Source organism: Hyaena hyaena, unplaced genomic scaffold (genome assembly GCF_003009895.1).
Source record: "Hyaena hyaena isolate Hyena2069 unplaced genomic scaffold, ASM300989v1 scaffold_560, whole genome shotgun sequence".
NCBI classification, from domain to species: domain Eukaryota; kingdom Metazoa; phylum Chordata; class Mammalia; order Carnivora; family Hyaenidae; genus Hyaena; species Hyaena hyaena.
In genome coordinates this window covers 192,166-207,549 of record NW_024081192.1, presented here as the reverse complement: position 1 = coordinate 207,549, position 15,384 = coordinate 192,166, and the positions used below count along the sequence as shown (strand labels likewise).

At 49.2% G+C, this 15,384-nt stretch overlaps 1 protein-coding gene across 4 annotated transcripts in view; it reads right to left on the bottom strand.

Annotated features, from left to right (window-relative positions):
- Positions 1-4,083: 4,083 nt before the first annotated feature.
- KIF5A (kinesin family member 5A) overlaps positions 4,084-15,384 on the bottom strand; it is a 30,733-nt gene continuing 19,432 nt past the window's right edge. Inside the window, exons 13-31 of one of the 4 annotated variants that reach the window (XM_039256158.1) lie at positions 15,000-15,068; positions 14,437-14,643; positions 14,003-14,149; positions 13,014-13,202; positions 12,531-12,648; positions 12,255-12,296; positions 12,090-12,154; positions 11,870-11,979; positions 11,384-11,485; positions 10,597-10,657; positions 10,292-10,363; positions 10,102-10,206; positions 9,539-9,559; positions 7,088-7,304; positions 6,694-6,847; positions 6,321-6,403; positions 5,883-5,910; positions 5,314-5,428; positions 4,084-4,256 (exon numbers count right to left, since the gene is read on the bottom strand). In XM_039256158.1, coding sequence (XP_039112089.1) covers positions 5,350-5,428; positions 5,883-5,910; positions 6,321-6,403; positions 6,694-6,847; positions 7,088-7,304; positions 9,539-9,559; positions 10,102-10,206; positions 10,292-10,363; positions 10,597-10,657; positions 11,384-11,485; positions 11,870-11,979; positions 12,090-12,154; positions 12,255-12,296; positions 12,531-12,648; positions 13,014-13,202; positions 14,003-14,149; positions 14,437-14,643; positions 15,000-15,068 — 1,869 coding nt within the window. In that variant the 3' untranslated portion in view covers positions 4,084-4,256; positions 5,314-5,349. The remainder of the gene's footprint in view (positions 4,257-5,313; positions 5,429-5,882; positions 5,911-6,320; positions 6,404-6,693; positions 6,848-7,087; positions 7,305-9,538; positions 9,560-10,101; positions 10,207-10,291; positions 10,364-10,596; positions 10,658-11,383; positions 11,486-11,869; positions 11,980-12,089; positions 12,155-12,254; positions 12,297-12,530; positions 12,649-13,013; positions 13,203-14,002; positions 14,150-14,436; positions 14,644-14,999; positions 15,069-15,384) is intronic. The other 3 variants (XM_039256155.1, XM_039256156.1, XM_039256159.1) reach the window with 3 other exon arrangements.

The following is a 15,384-nucleotide window of genomic DNA, read 5'->3' as shown; positions in this document are numbered from 1 at the left end:
GCTCCTGAAGGGATCTGGTGGTGGTGACATGGAAGGGGGCAGTTTGGTGAAACGTTCAGTTTGGAATGTGCTTGAGGTACCTGAGGGCAATGGAACATATGAGCCAAGGCTCAACAGAATAGTCTGGGCTGGGGATACAGATTGAGTAGTTGAGAATCTGTGGGCAGGGATGACACCTCCCAGAGAAAGCATGGTATAGACCAGCATTTAAGCTGCCAGTGGGAGAAGACTGAGAAATAAAAGGAGCCAGGAGAGCAGGGTCACAGAAACCAGAGAGTAGAGTTTCCAGAAGGAAGGAGTGTAGTGTCACATATCATGGAGGGGTGAAGGAGAAAACGATGAAGAAGTGCCTGTTATATTTGGCAACCAGTGACCTTTGGAAAGCCGTGTTGGCAGAACAAAAGCCAGTTCGAGGTGGGTGAAGAATGAATGGGAGGTGAGGAAGTGGGGAGGGGACTTGAGACTTGAGACTTTGTCGGGAAATTTGGCTGTAAGAAAACAAAATGGGGAGTCATGTAGAGACGCAGTAAAAATACACTTTTCGGGGTGCTTGGCTGGCTCAGTCAACAGAGCATGTGACTCTTGATCTCAGGATTATGAGTTTGGGCCCCACGTTGCGTGTAGAGAGTACTTAAAAAAATTAAAGAAACACTTTTCAGGGAGACCTTACAAGGAGAAGTGGAGAAATCACAAAAAAGATGCAAATTGCCCATCTGCATCACTTTTAGGTATTGTATATATTGGGTCTATGTAACTATCTCAAGAATGAAGGACCTAGAAGATATCTGCTTTAGTCCAGAGAAGAATTAGTGCAGATATTGGTACTATGTAGGTATGGAGAGGAGATGAATTTCATGCTCAGTTGCCTTAATTGTTGCCCAAGAGAGGAGGTGAGAAAGGATGGTGAGGAGTTTTGACCAGCGACTCTGGGAGGCAGGGGAGGAAACCGGTTAGGGATACACAGAAGTGGTAACCAGCACCCAAGGGCCAGTTAGCTTCCTAGGCTTTCGGTTGCCCCAGTGTTTTGGTCTTGCAGTTTTCTCGATCCATCTCAGAAGCTCCAAGGCATAAGCAGAGAGGACATGTAGGGGTATGCTCTGAAATGGGGGTAGGGGACATCTGGGTGGCTCAGTCAGTAGAGCATATGCTTCTTGATCTCTGGGTTGTGAGTTCAAGCCCTATGTTGGGTGTAGAGCTTACTTGATGAATGAATGAATGAGAGAGAGAGAGAGAGAGCATGAGCATGAGCCAGAGAGGGGCAGAGAGAGAAGGGAACAAAAGATCTGTAGCAGGCTCCACATACTGACAGAAGCGAGCCCGATGTGGGGCTTGAACTCATGAACCATGAGATCATGACCTGAGCCAAAGTCAGATGCTTAACCGACTGAGTCACCCAGGCACCACTAGAGAGGGACAGAATTGACACTGGGACTGAGGCGATGGTCTGTGGGGAAAAAATGAAGAGAATGGGGGGCGCCTGGGTGGCTTAGTCGGTTAAGCACCGACTTTCGCTTAGGTCATGATCTCGCGGTTCGTGGGTTCGAGCCCCGCGTCGGGCTCTGTGCTGACTGCCAGCTCAGAGCCTGGAGCCTGTTTCAGTCTGTGACTCCCTCTCTCTCTGACCCTCCCCTGCGCATGTTGTCTCTCTCTCTCTCTCCTAGAAATAAATAAAACATTAAAAAAAATTAAAAAAAAAAAAGAAGAGAATGGGATACCATTTTTTGTTAAAAAGTATAAGCAACCTAGGTAGGTATCCACCAGTAGTGGAATGGTTGAATACATTATAGAATAAGTTTTTGAAAAATTGTATCTATATTTTAATGAGGTTAAATCTATGTATCATGACATGAAAAGATCTCCAGAATATATTGTCAAGTGGGGGGAAAAATGTGTATAAATCTATAGAAGAATATCTGGAAGGCTATATACCACACTATCAAATGCCATTAAAAGCAAGTAAGGGAGTGAGACTGGGGAGGGATAAAGATTTACAACACCACAGAGTCATCATTGAATTTATTTTATTTCCAAGGTATCTATGTACATCAAGTAAATACACACTGGGGTTTGTGCGGTTCGGTTTGTCCTCCACGCTGGCATGCAACATTTGGCAGATGTGAGCGGGCAGGCCAGGTGCCCCTTGTGGTGACCCTCGCTCTCTGAAAGGGATGCTGTGGTGGCGGGATGTAGAGTGAAGCTTCTGGTGAAGGCCCTGTGTGTGTGTTCTTGTTTATGTAAGTGAATTCCATTTCCCTTACATCTCTCTCCTCATCTCCCCTAAACCTTCACATTTTCTGTGTTTTAAAAAGATCGTTTGGTGGCAAGATTACATAAAGCCCATTGGGTTCTGAGGTACCCTGCTGGCAAATCTTAGCTCAAGTCTATAGGCGTGTAGGTATCTTCCTTTTTTTCCCATTGGGACTTTCCCCCTTTGCTCTAAGTTATGGGCCTGGGGCAGGAGAGGCAGATTGAGCCCTTTCTTTCAGAACAATGGTTTTCAAACTACTTTACAGAACCCTTAGGACTATTCAAGAGCTTCTCCACTAAGGAAGCATTTTCCACCAAATAAGGAAAATGGAAACTGTCCAGGTCTGCATCACTTTTTGTTATTTTTTATATCGGAGTTCCATGTAAGATTTGTTTTGAAAAATGTTTGAATATCACTGATTTGGATTTACTCTACACCCTTCTGGTATATTTGTCCCTGCATGTCTCCGTAATTGCTAAAAAGGGGCCTAGCGGGTAACAGAGGAAGGACTTTTTTTCCCTTGAAGGAGTCACAGGCCGATACAGCCTATATTTAGCATCTGGCACTCACACCAAGCTTTCTTTCCTGCCTTAGAAGCTAGGTGATGCCAGCCTTGCTGGGGGGTCCTGTTTTTCCATTTGATGTAAGACTGGGTATCTGGACATCAGGCTTGCTTTCTTGATTTGCACTGGCTTATGACCGCCAGTCTCCATCCCTGCAGTTACCTAGAAAACCACCCTAGCACCATGTGGAAGGAAACTAAAATAAGAGTACTATCAATGATATGGGGTGGTGCTGGGGAAAGAGCACTCCGCTCTAACCACCCTCCCCCCAGTCTGCTCGGCCCCTTTCTTTAAAGTGCACTTAATACCAGATGGGGACATTATCAAAGGAATTCTGTCAAGAAAAATGTTTTGATGCATCGTGGGGGAGTGAGGCTCTAGCCTGAAAGGAAGGCATCTTGAGATAAGATATTTTGCCAAGGAACTGGAAGGTCCCAAACCAAAAGGTGGAGATGGGAAGAACAGGCAGCCCAATATGGGACAGAGAAAAGAATCCAGCTCATCACTGTGGCAAAAAAAAAAAAAAAACCTTGGAGTTTCCCAGTCTGTTCACCCCCCCAAACCCAAAGAAGTAATCATTGGCTATGCTTGCCTATAAGTATTACCTAACAGATGAGCAACCATTTGATAGACTGTTGGGAAGAGTACGCCTCCTCAAAATTTCAAAATATTTTAAAGCAATTCTAGGTTCTGTTCATGAGTTCTGGGGCAGAGTATATCAAAAGGAGTTTTGAGGAGAAAGGGAAATAGTCCCTTGAACAATCCATGTCCTCAGTCATCGGGGCAGGGGGGGTCAGGGGAAGGAAGAGGGAGGCAAAAGGTACACTTTGGAGGGTAGAGTTGCACACCCAGACTCCCTCGGTTCAGGTGAGGGGGATATGAATAAAATCCTACATGTAATTTAGCAGGCCTTCCATTTTACCCTCCTCTGTGCTATATGTGAAAGAGGAGGGAGGAAGAGTCTATTTCTGTATCTTCTTATGATGCTAAGACATTCTTCTGCTTAAGGCTTTGTGTGCGTGCGTGTGCGCATGTGTGTGTGAGAGAGAGAGAAAGAGAGAGAGAGAAGAGAGAGAGAGAAGGATCACAGCCCTCTAGCTCCCATTTTTCCTTTTACCATCTCCGTGACTAACACCACTCAGTGTGAGAGACGCGTGTTTGAGAGAAGAAAACATCCACCCTCCTCCCTATTACCCCAAACGAGGAGGAGGGTATACTATGCTTAGAAATTGCTAAATACATCATTAGATACTTAGAGAGTAAGACAGAAGGGAGAGACATAGCAGCAGCTTTTGATATATAGATACAGAGTACAAAGAGATACAGAGTAAGAGTAGACATCAAACAGTACAGTCAAACAACAAGGGCTGGGGAGGGAGTTGTTAGTATCAGAGACCACAGGTTTGCAGCATGCTGAGAGAAGAGGCCTCAGTCCCTCTTAGAAACTGGGGAAGAAAGAGAAAGAGGTTGTGAGGAACTACCTTGCAGCCCAACCACTCAACAGGAACAGAGTGGCATTTGTACAAACTTTGATTCACAGTCTTGTCCCTTTAACACCAACAACCAGACAGCACTCTCCCAGCCCCCGCTCCTCTACCCCAGACCTTCATCCTTCTTCCCCATTCCTACTTCTTTGCTCCTCATGTCTTTCTGCCTGACTGTGCCTGGCTTCCTGTCCTGGAAAGCCCCCGCAGTGGGCTTGGCTTGGATGCAGCCCAGTAAGAGACTGGCCATATTGTCTCGTTTCTGGTTCTCCAAAGAGGACAGTAAGGCAGGCTCCTAGTGTCCAGTTCTGGGCCCTAAGGCAAGTAAGAAGCCTGGTGACACACAGGAACCAGGAAGGTGCCTGAGCTGCTGGAAAAGAGGACCTGGGGACAGAGGTGGAGAATAAGGGGGCTCAGAGGGGGAACACAGCTATTTTCTACCTCCACTGAGCAAGGTGAGCGGGGAGTGCCGACACTGCAGTATAGAGACAAAAAGTTAGCCTTCCTGGGGCATTTCCTAAAGCTTACTGGTGACATAAACAGATACGAGGTGTATGGGATACAGGTGTAGGAATAAAGCAAACATCTCCTTTACTGGAGGTGTCTTAGTTCAGAAGATACCTATCCATCCAAAATTATTTCAAGGCGGAGGAAGAGAGGGAGTTGAGATGATCTCTCAAGGTCTTTTTATATCTACTACATTCCCTGACCAGGGCATGGCTCTAGATGAGCACCAGCCTCCCTCCCTGTTTTTGACATGTGGCAGCGACCCCTAGTGGCAGAAATGCAGTACTGTGGTTATTACTATAGCCAGAAGGAAAGCTTAAGGGAGGAGGGGAGGTCAGTGTCCACAGCCCGTGGGCCAGCACCCCTATAGCCCCTACGAAGGGAAAGCAGGAGCTGAGGGAAAACTATATATTAAAAGTTTTGAGATGATAAAAAAGCAGGAGAAACAAAGAGGCTGAGGGCAAGACAGGAGGCAACCCGAGGCTGGTCAGAGAAAGCAGCGGGAAGCTACCTGAAAGTGCAGGTATGTGGCAGTCCATGAGGGAGATTAGCTGGCTGCCGTCTCTTGGTGGAGAGGGAACAGCTTGGCCTGGTCCTCAGCCTCATAGCCGCATGGCAGGTCACTCCTGGAGGAAGAGACCCAGCGTGGTCAGCTCCAATAAAGGAAAACATTCCTGTCACTTTGCTCTCCTAGCATCCCTATGAGATAACAAAAGGCAAGGACTATTCGGGGGTTACAGGAATACAAGGAAAATCAAGGCTAGAGAGATGGAGATGACTCGCCCAAGGTCACAGAGTTCCCAAAGGAAGGGGAGAAACCCAGGTCATCAGATGGCCATGGCACTCCCCCCCCCCCACCGCCCCCGTAATGGAGTGGGGAGGGGCCACGGATGGGATTGGGCGGGGGATATGCTCTCTGCACCAAGAGGCAGGGGATGAGTAGATCTTCAGGATAACACGGTTCTCATTTCCTCCTCCTTTCCCTGAAGGCTCTAGGGAACCTCCAAGTAGGGCACGAGGGAAACAACCATTTCTTCTGGCCCCGCCTAGAGAACTCAGCAGCAGTGGGGACTGGTGTACCTGTTGTCATTGATATCTGTGGCATTTCCTGAAGAGATCATCATTGAGAACACAGGATTAGGAGAAGAAAAGAGACTGAGTGTTAGAAGCAGTTTCCCCAAACCCTCTCTCATCCTAACCCCTTAGAGAAAAAAGTAAGACTCTTTGGAATATAGCAGCCACCTGGGTCTGTGGCACTCTATTCTCAATGACCCCAAGCTGCATGATTATTTTGTTTGAGAAAGATCTCCCTGACCTCTCCTGAAGGAGTGGAGGAGCGGAAAGGCAGGGGAGGGTGGGGACAGGCACAGCAATAGGAAGAATCCACTTCGAAGAGTCCAAGACCCTGAAGTGATGGGCAGTGTTCAAGCTGTACGTCCAGGGTCACTTACTTCTCACACTTTTCAACTTGCCCTGGGAATCCCAAAGGTCACCTGGTCACCCATCTTTTTCACTCACCATTGTCCATGTTGGCCTTCTGGTAGGAAGCCAAGGGACCTCCGGAAGATGTGGCCCCACTGCTGGTACAGGAGTTTGCAAAGCTGGATGGAACAGAGGAGAGAGATGCAGCCTCTGACACCCTTCCTCCACTGTTCAGAGGACCAGTAATCCCCTCAGTGATGGAGCGTCCCATCCCCAGAGACCAGAGGACAACCACACGGCCACTGGCTCAGAAGGCAATGCCCACCTTCTAACTATAGGTGTGGAATTGAGAAAGGTTTCCTAATTCTTAGGAAAAGAATTAAGTGTCCCCCTATTGACCCAACCTTATGCCTTACAGAGTGCAGAGAGCCTTGGGTTGGGACTGCAACCCATGCCCATGGCCACTCACTACATGTCGGAGGTGGAGCTAGGTGCAGCCTGCAGGTACAAATTCTGGTAGTTCTGGAAGAGGCTGTTGGTGTAACTGATGCACTCAGGGCTCCGGGTGCCGTAGGGGTTGGTGGGTGAAGATGCTGGGTAGTGGCCGGGCCGGACAGGTTTGGCTGTGGTAAGGGAAGGAAAATGACCATGAGGAGGCTGTCACCCTGCAGCTGCCCTGGTCCCTGAAGTCATTTAGCTGGAGCTGAACAGAGTTGTTCATAATTCACATTCACTGTTACACATTTTGGGGATGGTGTGAGGGTAGGGTAAAAAGCAACTATCTAGTTGCTCAACGCTTAGGAATTTGCTGATCTCCCCCAGTGGTAATCCCACCCTATCGGCTGCCACCCACTGACACTCACCAATCTGAGCAGAATGGCCCCGCTTGCCAGAGCTCTTATACCGAACGGCCTCCTTGATGCGGTCCACCTCTTGCTGGTACCGGCGCTTGTCCTTCATGGCGCCCTCCTTGGCCTCCTTCAGTGCACCCTCCAGGGCCTTAACTCTCTCAGCCGTAGCCCTAAGTCGTTTTTCCAATTTAGGAAGCTCACAACGCAGATCTGCATTGTCACGTACCAGCTGTGGGGTAAGCCCAAGGGAAGGGGCCGGAGGCAAAGCCAGTGACCCAAAAGAGAGCCAGCAGTGGAGCATGAGAATGCAGGGCGGGGAGAGAGAATAAAGAAAAATCAAGTCAGAGAAGACGGAGACCACACTGTCTCCTTGAAAGTCCTCGTTCCCTTTACCTAACTGCTCCTCTGGCCAGTTCTTTCCTTCTCCCTGAGCAAACAGTGGTCAGGCATTAAAAATTCACATTCTTTTCTGAGCAGCAAAACATGCCAACCCCACTGTAGCCCAGGACTCTTGTGACAGTGCCCTGTCCTGTCTTTTCGTGGCCTAGATATCCGCCCCCTAATACCTCACAGCTTGTGCCAGACCAACAGCCCCAGGGCAACCATGGGGATGAGACACCCGTCTCCCAGAGATGGCTTTGTAGGCATGCGGCGGGCGGGGCAGCAAGAGCACAGAAGCAGTCTGGAAGGTGGATATGGCATTGAGCGCAGGGGAGGTGCGGTGCAGAGCAAGAGCAGAAGCTGTAATATGGGAGCCCCACCTCACCGCCGGCCCCCACACAGACACACAGCACCCCACAGGAAGGAAAGAAAATGTTTGAGGTCTCACAAACATTTGTGCTATTACCTTCGAGTTCAAGGGTTTCCTGGGCTGCCCCTCCCCTATTTAAATTAAGCTAGAGAGTGGGGGCAACCCCCTTGCAGCCAGACGAGACTTGCTGATCTTTTTACAGGGTTTCAGACAATAACAGGGGGCCCTACAGACTGCAGGAGTCAGCCTTGGAAGATCCCAGGTAAACGAGTATAGCAGGGAGCCCGGGGAGAAAGGGCAGAGCTGGGAACACTTCCGTGCCTCTTTCACTCTGGACAATTTCAAGATTATAAACAATGCTTTGCTGTGGCAATAGTTTAGCTTCATGAGTAATAGGGCTGCAGCGCTGCCTATTTAAGAGTCTGTTCTTAAGATTAAGATTCTGTTCGCTGAGAAGTTTCTGCATCTCTCTCATTTTCCTTTCTAGTCTTGTGTCTGCTGAGGTAGGGCATTATGAGGAGTCCTTCATTCTACAGGTGAGTAGTTTTTGGTCTCTGGGACGTAAGAGCAGAGGCAGATGGTTCAATGAGGAAAGAGGAAACAGCCTGTGTCCTGACACATGTCACAATGTGCTAGCCTACAGGACATTATGCGAAGTGTAATAAGCCAGTGACGAAAGCACAAATCCAGTGTGATTCCACTTACAGGAGGTACTTAAAGGAGACAAAATCATAGAGACAGAAAGAAGAAGGATGATGGTTGCCAGGGGCTGGGAGGCAGGGGAAATGGGAGTTACCGTTATTAATAGGTATAGAGGTGCAGTTTTGCAAGAAGACAGGGATTGGTAAGGATGGTGGTAATGTTGCACAACAGTACGAATATGAATGCATTTAATACCACGGACCCTAAAGTAATTATGGTGGGAAACTTTATGTGTATTTCACCACAATAAAAATTTTGGGAAAAAATAAGCAATAGGACATCCATTTGGACAGAGAAGGAAAGCGAACACACAGACATGAAAATAGGATGGTGGAACTGATTACAAATGTTTCTTCCCTTGACTTTCAACTTTTCTGTAATGTTGTTACATTGTTATACTGCTTTATAATAAACAAAGGGGGAAAATGATAGTGTAGCCCTCTGCAGGCCCAAATAAAACTGGGCCACAGTTCTGGGATTTTTCCTTTCATTATATATGTTTTTTAAAAAAAGGATGTACTGAATATTTGCTAAATACTCTAGGCACTGAACTGAGAAATTTAAGCTCCAATTTAGTGAGAATATGAGTTTTTTTTAAATTTTCATTAAATTTGAGAGAGAGAGTGCAAGTTGGGGAGAGGCAGAGAGAAAGGGGGACAGAGGATCCGAAGCAGGCTCTGCGCTGACAGCACAAGAGCCCGATGCGGGGCTGGACTGCAGGAACCGTGAGATCATGACCTGAGCGGAAATCGGATGCTTAACTGACTGAGCCACCCAGGTGCCCTGAGAATATGAGTTTAAATCAGATGTTAAGGTGGATTGAAAGAAGGGAATGAAGTATAGATTAGAATCAGTTTTATGAATCAGTTAGAAGAGCCAGTTGACACACTGCACGCCTGCCTTCAAGGCTCAGATATTTGACGCTAGGGAGGGTGCTCCTGCTCTGTCTGCACCAAACATTTCCTGTCCTGACTCCTCTGGACTGCCTCCTCTGCCTCCCCACCCCATACCTTTGAAACCCAGTCATCCACCTAAGGAACCGCAGCAGCAAGGAGGGGGACAGAGAGGCAGCAACTTAATACACAGGAGTTTCAACCGGCCCCCGACCAGGGGGTGGTTGGGCCATCTGGAGGACATCCTTTAATTACCCTGCACGCCTGCCCCAGGCCTAGGCAGATGGCTTTCTCTCCATGAGAGAAAGCCCAGTTTCCCTGGCTTCTGTCTTGTCTCATTGCTTCCTATCTCTGACCAGTATCCCTTGTATGGCACTATGGCCCCGTGCCTCTGAAGCCTCTAGCAGTTTCAACCTCTCCCTCCAAGTCCATAGGCCTGGGGAATTTCACTCTGAGCAGAGGCAGGCTGGGAGCTCTGAGAAGGGAGAACAGGCATGGAACAAAGAACAAGGTAAAAGTGGAACCAAACATGCTATAAAGAAGGGATTGGTAGGAAAAGTAAAAGAGAAAAGTAAGGAAGACATGTAAGTAGATTTTCCTAAATCCAAAGGACCTCGGAGGATTTGGGTCTCCTGGGCACCTGGCCTCAGGAGTTCTCTTCACCCCGCCCCCTCTTTTACCTGTTTGTGAACTTTTGTAAGCTGTTCCAGGTTGTTCTCAAGAAAGGAAATCTTCTGCTTTTGGGAGTGAATCCCCCCACTGTCCTCGGGCTCCATTTCTGCACTCTGATGAAAGACGGTGGGGGGTTAGAGAAAGCTGAGGACAGGAGGAGAGTATGGGGGCTGTGAAAAGTCCTGGGAAGGCACTCACTTTCTTGACTCGAGTCGTGACGTCTTGAACGAACAGTTTGCGAAGGTTGTGGAGGGTCTGGAGTTCCCGGGCCTGGAAAAAAAATGAAAAATTGGAGATAGCCAAATACTAGGTCAACCTTTCCACTTCAAAATTATTGGAACCTTCAGTCTATTTGGTCAGGTGAATCACTCATCCTTTAGGAAAAGATGTGTCCTGATTATACCACAGACTGATTGCATAAGGAATGGGGTTATGAAGAAATCAGGAGAAAAAAATGAAGTCCCCACCTCACCCTGTTAATTTGGTACAGAGAAACCACTTACAACTGTCTCTTCCAGACCCTTGAGGTCCTGCTTGGATTGTTCATGTCGCTCGTACAGAAATCTGGGGGGAAGAAGGAAACACAAGTTTCTCAGAACAGTACCTTCTCCCTTTCTCCTCTCTCTCCATTCCTTTGATCTATACTTTATTATTATTTATATACAAATTACCCACACTCACTGTGTAGATATTAGAAAAAAAAAGTAAGATGAATTTCATAAAAAGCCCATAATTCTACTACTCACAGATCAAACCACCATTAACATTTTGGTGTCCGTCTTTCCAGACTCTTACTTCTTCTTCTTCTTTTATTAAGTTTATTTATTTATTTTGAAAGGGAGAGAGCACCAGCTGGGGGTGGGGAGGGAGAGAATCCCAAGCAGGTTCTGCACTCTCAGCTCACGGGGCTTGAACTCACAAACTGTGAGATTATGACCCCAGCCAGAATCAAGAGTGTGACATTCAACCCACTGAGCCACCCAGGCGGCCCCACCCCCTCCAGACTCTTACTTCTCTGCATGTCTATCCCACAGAAACTTTATGGGACCCTACCATTCACACCGTTTTGTAACCTGCCTTTCACACTCAAGAGAACATCACAAACATCCGTGGCAGCTAATATTCAGTAGAGGTCATTTCTGAAAGTCTCATTTCCCCTTCCCCACCCCATCATATGACTCTCATGGCCACCATCTGCACATCTGCACCGCACCCTGCCTCTGCAGGTGTGTGTGAGTAGCAGCTGCACCTGTGCAGCGGCGGGTTTGCAGGCAGATACCCATTACTCACGTCAGCTCCTGGAGTTTGCTGCTCTTCTCATGCTCTTCGTTCTTCAGTTTCTCGTAGTCAGCCTGCAGCTTCTCTAGCTCTAACTGGAGCTTCTGATTCAGGCTGCACAGGGCAAGGAGGCATCGGAGAGGACAGAGAGATGTCAGTGACCAGGAAAGGGAAGACCAGCTCTGCAAACATCTTCCTTCTGGTACCAATGGGTCCAGTCTGGACTGATGCGTCTACCTCCGGATACCAGAGGCAGATGCCGGCCGCTGTTTCCATCACAGAGTGAGGAACCCTGAGCCATTCAGTCACAAGGGCTCAAGGAGAGGGGACCAGTTCTCACTCCCATGCCTCTTGGGAGCTGGGCGACAAAGTTGTGGCATCACTGTGGCAGGGGCATGTGGAAGGGAGCAAATCAGACGCTGGGCCAAGATGGAGCGTGTGTGAGCATAGCAAGGGAAAGGATCGTTGGAGGCCGGGGTTGTCCAGGGGGATTCTTACTCTTTGAGCTCATCGATGGTCTTCTGCTTCTCATTGATCTCATCCCGGAGCCGGGCCAGCTGCCGGTGATGGGCCTCCCGGTGACTCTCCATCTGCACCTCCAGGGCCTTCTGCAAACAACCCCACCCCATGCTCAAGGCCAGCCTCCCTGACACCAGCTTGGAGAGGGCCAGCACAGCCCTGCCAAGCCCCAGCAGTCCCCTACACCTTCCCCACTCACCTTCACTTCATCTGCATCCTGTGTGTCTGGCTCCTTGTCCTTCAGGGCCACTTCATGCACAGTTTCTGAGGGAAAGAAGGAAAGACAGCTTACCTCACACCTACCTCCTCGGGAAAGAGCTTCCATTTTGTGACCAGAGCTCCAGGTAAGGCAGGGGACATCTACCCAGAATGGGCCCGCCGTGATGTTCTTCTGGGTTAGGACAGTCTGATTGGATACAGCAGGGAAAGAGATCAATGGAGGGTTTATAGGTCACGTACAATAAGCGCCATGCATAAGCGTGCTAAGTAGTATATGAGTTGGCTGCCATGATGTCAGTCTAATGCATTGGATCAGTGTGCTGTCAGGTGGTTTCTTTTGATGTCTGTCACTTTTCCTCCCCGCCCCCTCTGGGATCTCAGATTGCAAGATAAGTGGTTTAGAGGTTTAAGAAGGCCTCACCCTGGGCCTGGAGCTTGGCCAGCTCATCACTCAGGGAGTCATAGGACTCTTCCAGGTGCCGCTTCTTTAGCTCCACGCTCTGCATATACTCTGTAAGCGAGCGGATCTTGGCCTCGTGCTAATGGGAGAAGGGGCGGTGAGAGGAAGAAGAAGGGCAGAGTCAAGAACACAACTCCAGGCAGCACAGACCTCTACAGCTCTCCCAGGCCCTCCCCTCCTGTGGGGCCTGCCAGAAGACAGGGCCAGAGGCCACTTCTTTGTGGACCCTCCTTTTAGACCCCATTAGCGCAGGGGGTGGTATCTCCTCTGACCCTTCACTTCCCTGGCCTGGACCCTTCCCTGCCACCTCAGGCTATTCTGTCCTTGACTTTGGTTGACCCTAAGTCCTTGACATGAAGGTGGGTGCTAGGAGTTTTATCCCCTAAGTCACAGAATCGCCCTCCTTCCCAGTGCATGCAAAGGCTCTCAGTGCCCGGTGCTCACCTGGGAGATGAGGAGCTGACAGGAGGAGAGCTCCCGCCCAGTCACTTCCATCTTGCGATGACATTCGACTTGCAGGTTCTCAAGCTGCCGGCAGCGCTTGACCACAGACTTGACTTCCGATTTGATTTTGCTGATATAGAGCCGGGCCACGGTGAACTCCTCCTCAATGGCTCCGCTGATCTCCACCGGCTGCGGGGTGGGAGAGGGCAGGAAGAGGTGCTTCTCTGCTGCAGAGAGGCTTTTACCCATTCCCTTCCACTCTGCCTATCCCCATGCACACCCCCCCACACACAGGGATTCGGGTGGGACAAGTATTTTCCAGACAACTTTTACTGGCCATCATCTGGCATTTCATACTAAATCTTTCTACCTGCACTTAAAGATCCAATTCTGACAGTCTCTCTCTTCCACCTTATAAAGCAATATGATTTTCTTTTATAGTCAAACTGTTCTGCCTGATTGTCCAGATGGGTCATTGTCACTGCCACAGATTTGCATATATCATTCTCAACTCTGTGCCTCATCTCAAAAGCCTGCTATAGGCACATCTCCATTCCTTCTTTATTCAGCACCCTTTAGAAGGTGTATTTACAGTTGAGTCTGCAAATTCTACTTGTTTTCCTGTATCTAGTTTTTTTTTTTTTTTTTTTTTTTAGTTTTTATTTAGTTTTTGAGAGAGAGAGAAAAGGCATGAGCGGGAGAGGGGCAGAGAGAGAGAGACAGAGGATCGGACGCGGACTCTGATAGCAGAGAGCCCTAGGTGGGGCTCGAACTCACAAACCATGAGATCATGACCTGAGCTGAAGTCGGATGCTCAACCAGCTGAGCCACCCAGGTGCCCCTGTATCTAGTTTAAAGACATGTTTCCCAGATCTTTGGCCCACCTTTCTCAGCATCCCTGAGGGCCTGGATTATCCCACCCTGCATCTCCCACCAGTGCCCAGAATGAGAAGGACCGGAACAAGACTACTGCCTCTGTCTCCACTCACCAGCTTAATCTCTCCATTGCCCACGATGACACTGAACTCACTCAGATCCTTCATCAGCCCATTCAGCACCTCAGCGATGCGTTTTCGCTGGTGTCCACTGACCTCCTGTAGCCGCTGCAGTTCAGACTCCAGGGACAGCATGGTGGCCTGGGGACAGCCCTCAGGTCATCCCACTGCCATCTTCCTACTTCCCTGCCTAGCCCAGGCAGAGGCCTCCCCCTCATACGTGACCCTGAGGGCTGCTACAAAGAGAACATGGGCCCTGCAAAAGGGTTTAGGAGGGACAGAGGTCAGGAGGGCAAAGTGTGGTGACAGGTGGGAGGGGGTCCCGCAACACACCGCACAGCAGTGTGCAAACGTGATGCAGAGGTCCCTTTGGACATGGGGGACGTTCCGGAGGTCAGGCAGCTCTTGGACCCCAGCCAGCCACTCACCACTTTCTGAGACAGCTCATCCACCAGAAGTTGGTTCTGCTGGCTCTTCTCTTCCACTTCCTGGGACTTCTGGTCGTAGTTCACAGCCAGCTCCTCCAGGGCCTGTAGCACTTCCTTCACTTCATCCTTAGCAGCGTCATTCTCTGACTGCAGGTGGCTCAGCTCCCGCTGGACCTTTTCATTGTCCCCTCGGGTGGACACCAGCAGCTGTAAGAAAGAGGTAAGGCAAGTGAGGGACCACCTCTATGGTCCCCTGGTCTGGGGAAGCTGAGAGCACTTCCCCAGACAGGGCCCCTCTGGCACCCGAAGCCTGGAGTGCATAGCTCTGGGAGAGAAGCAAGGGCCAAAGTGAAAGTCAGGAGGAAGGGGGCTATAGGCTTCTTAGAAGCAGGACAGCAGAAGGAAGAAGCACCCGGACTCCAAAACCTGTGGTTTACACAAAGCCCCAGTTGACTCCCTAGATTTCTATAGTTTTGGGGAGTGACTAAGTCCTAAGCAGAAGACTAAGCCCTCTTTAGGGAACACACCGCTCTCCTCTCATGTCTTGTCCTCCTTCCCATTACCTCTTCCTGGTCCAGCATCTGCTGCTTAAGCTTCTCTATGAGCTGGCTCTGCTGGTTGATCTCATCATCCTGTTGGAGGCAAGGGGGAAAGAGGGAGTGAAGGGAGACAGCGCTTTCCAGTCTAGACGGATGGGGTGGGGGGCAGAAGTAGGATCCTGACAAAAATCCAGACCATTCAGGGTTTGAGTTAGAAACCCCATAACCTCAAAAGAGGTTTTCCCCTCAGCCTCTCACCTCACTCCTACCCTCACTTTCAAATTTCCTTCTTCCTGGAAGATGATATAACCTTGACAATATCCAGCAAAAGCCTTTAGATTAAAGGACACATCCTCTAACCTAGAACTCCCACTTTGGTCCCCCATTCTAATCAAATCATTCAAAAGCA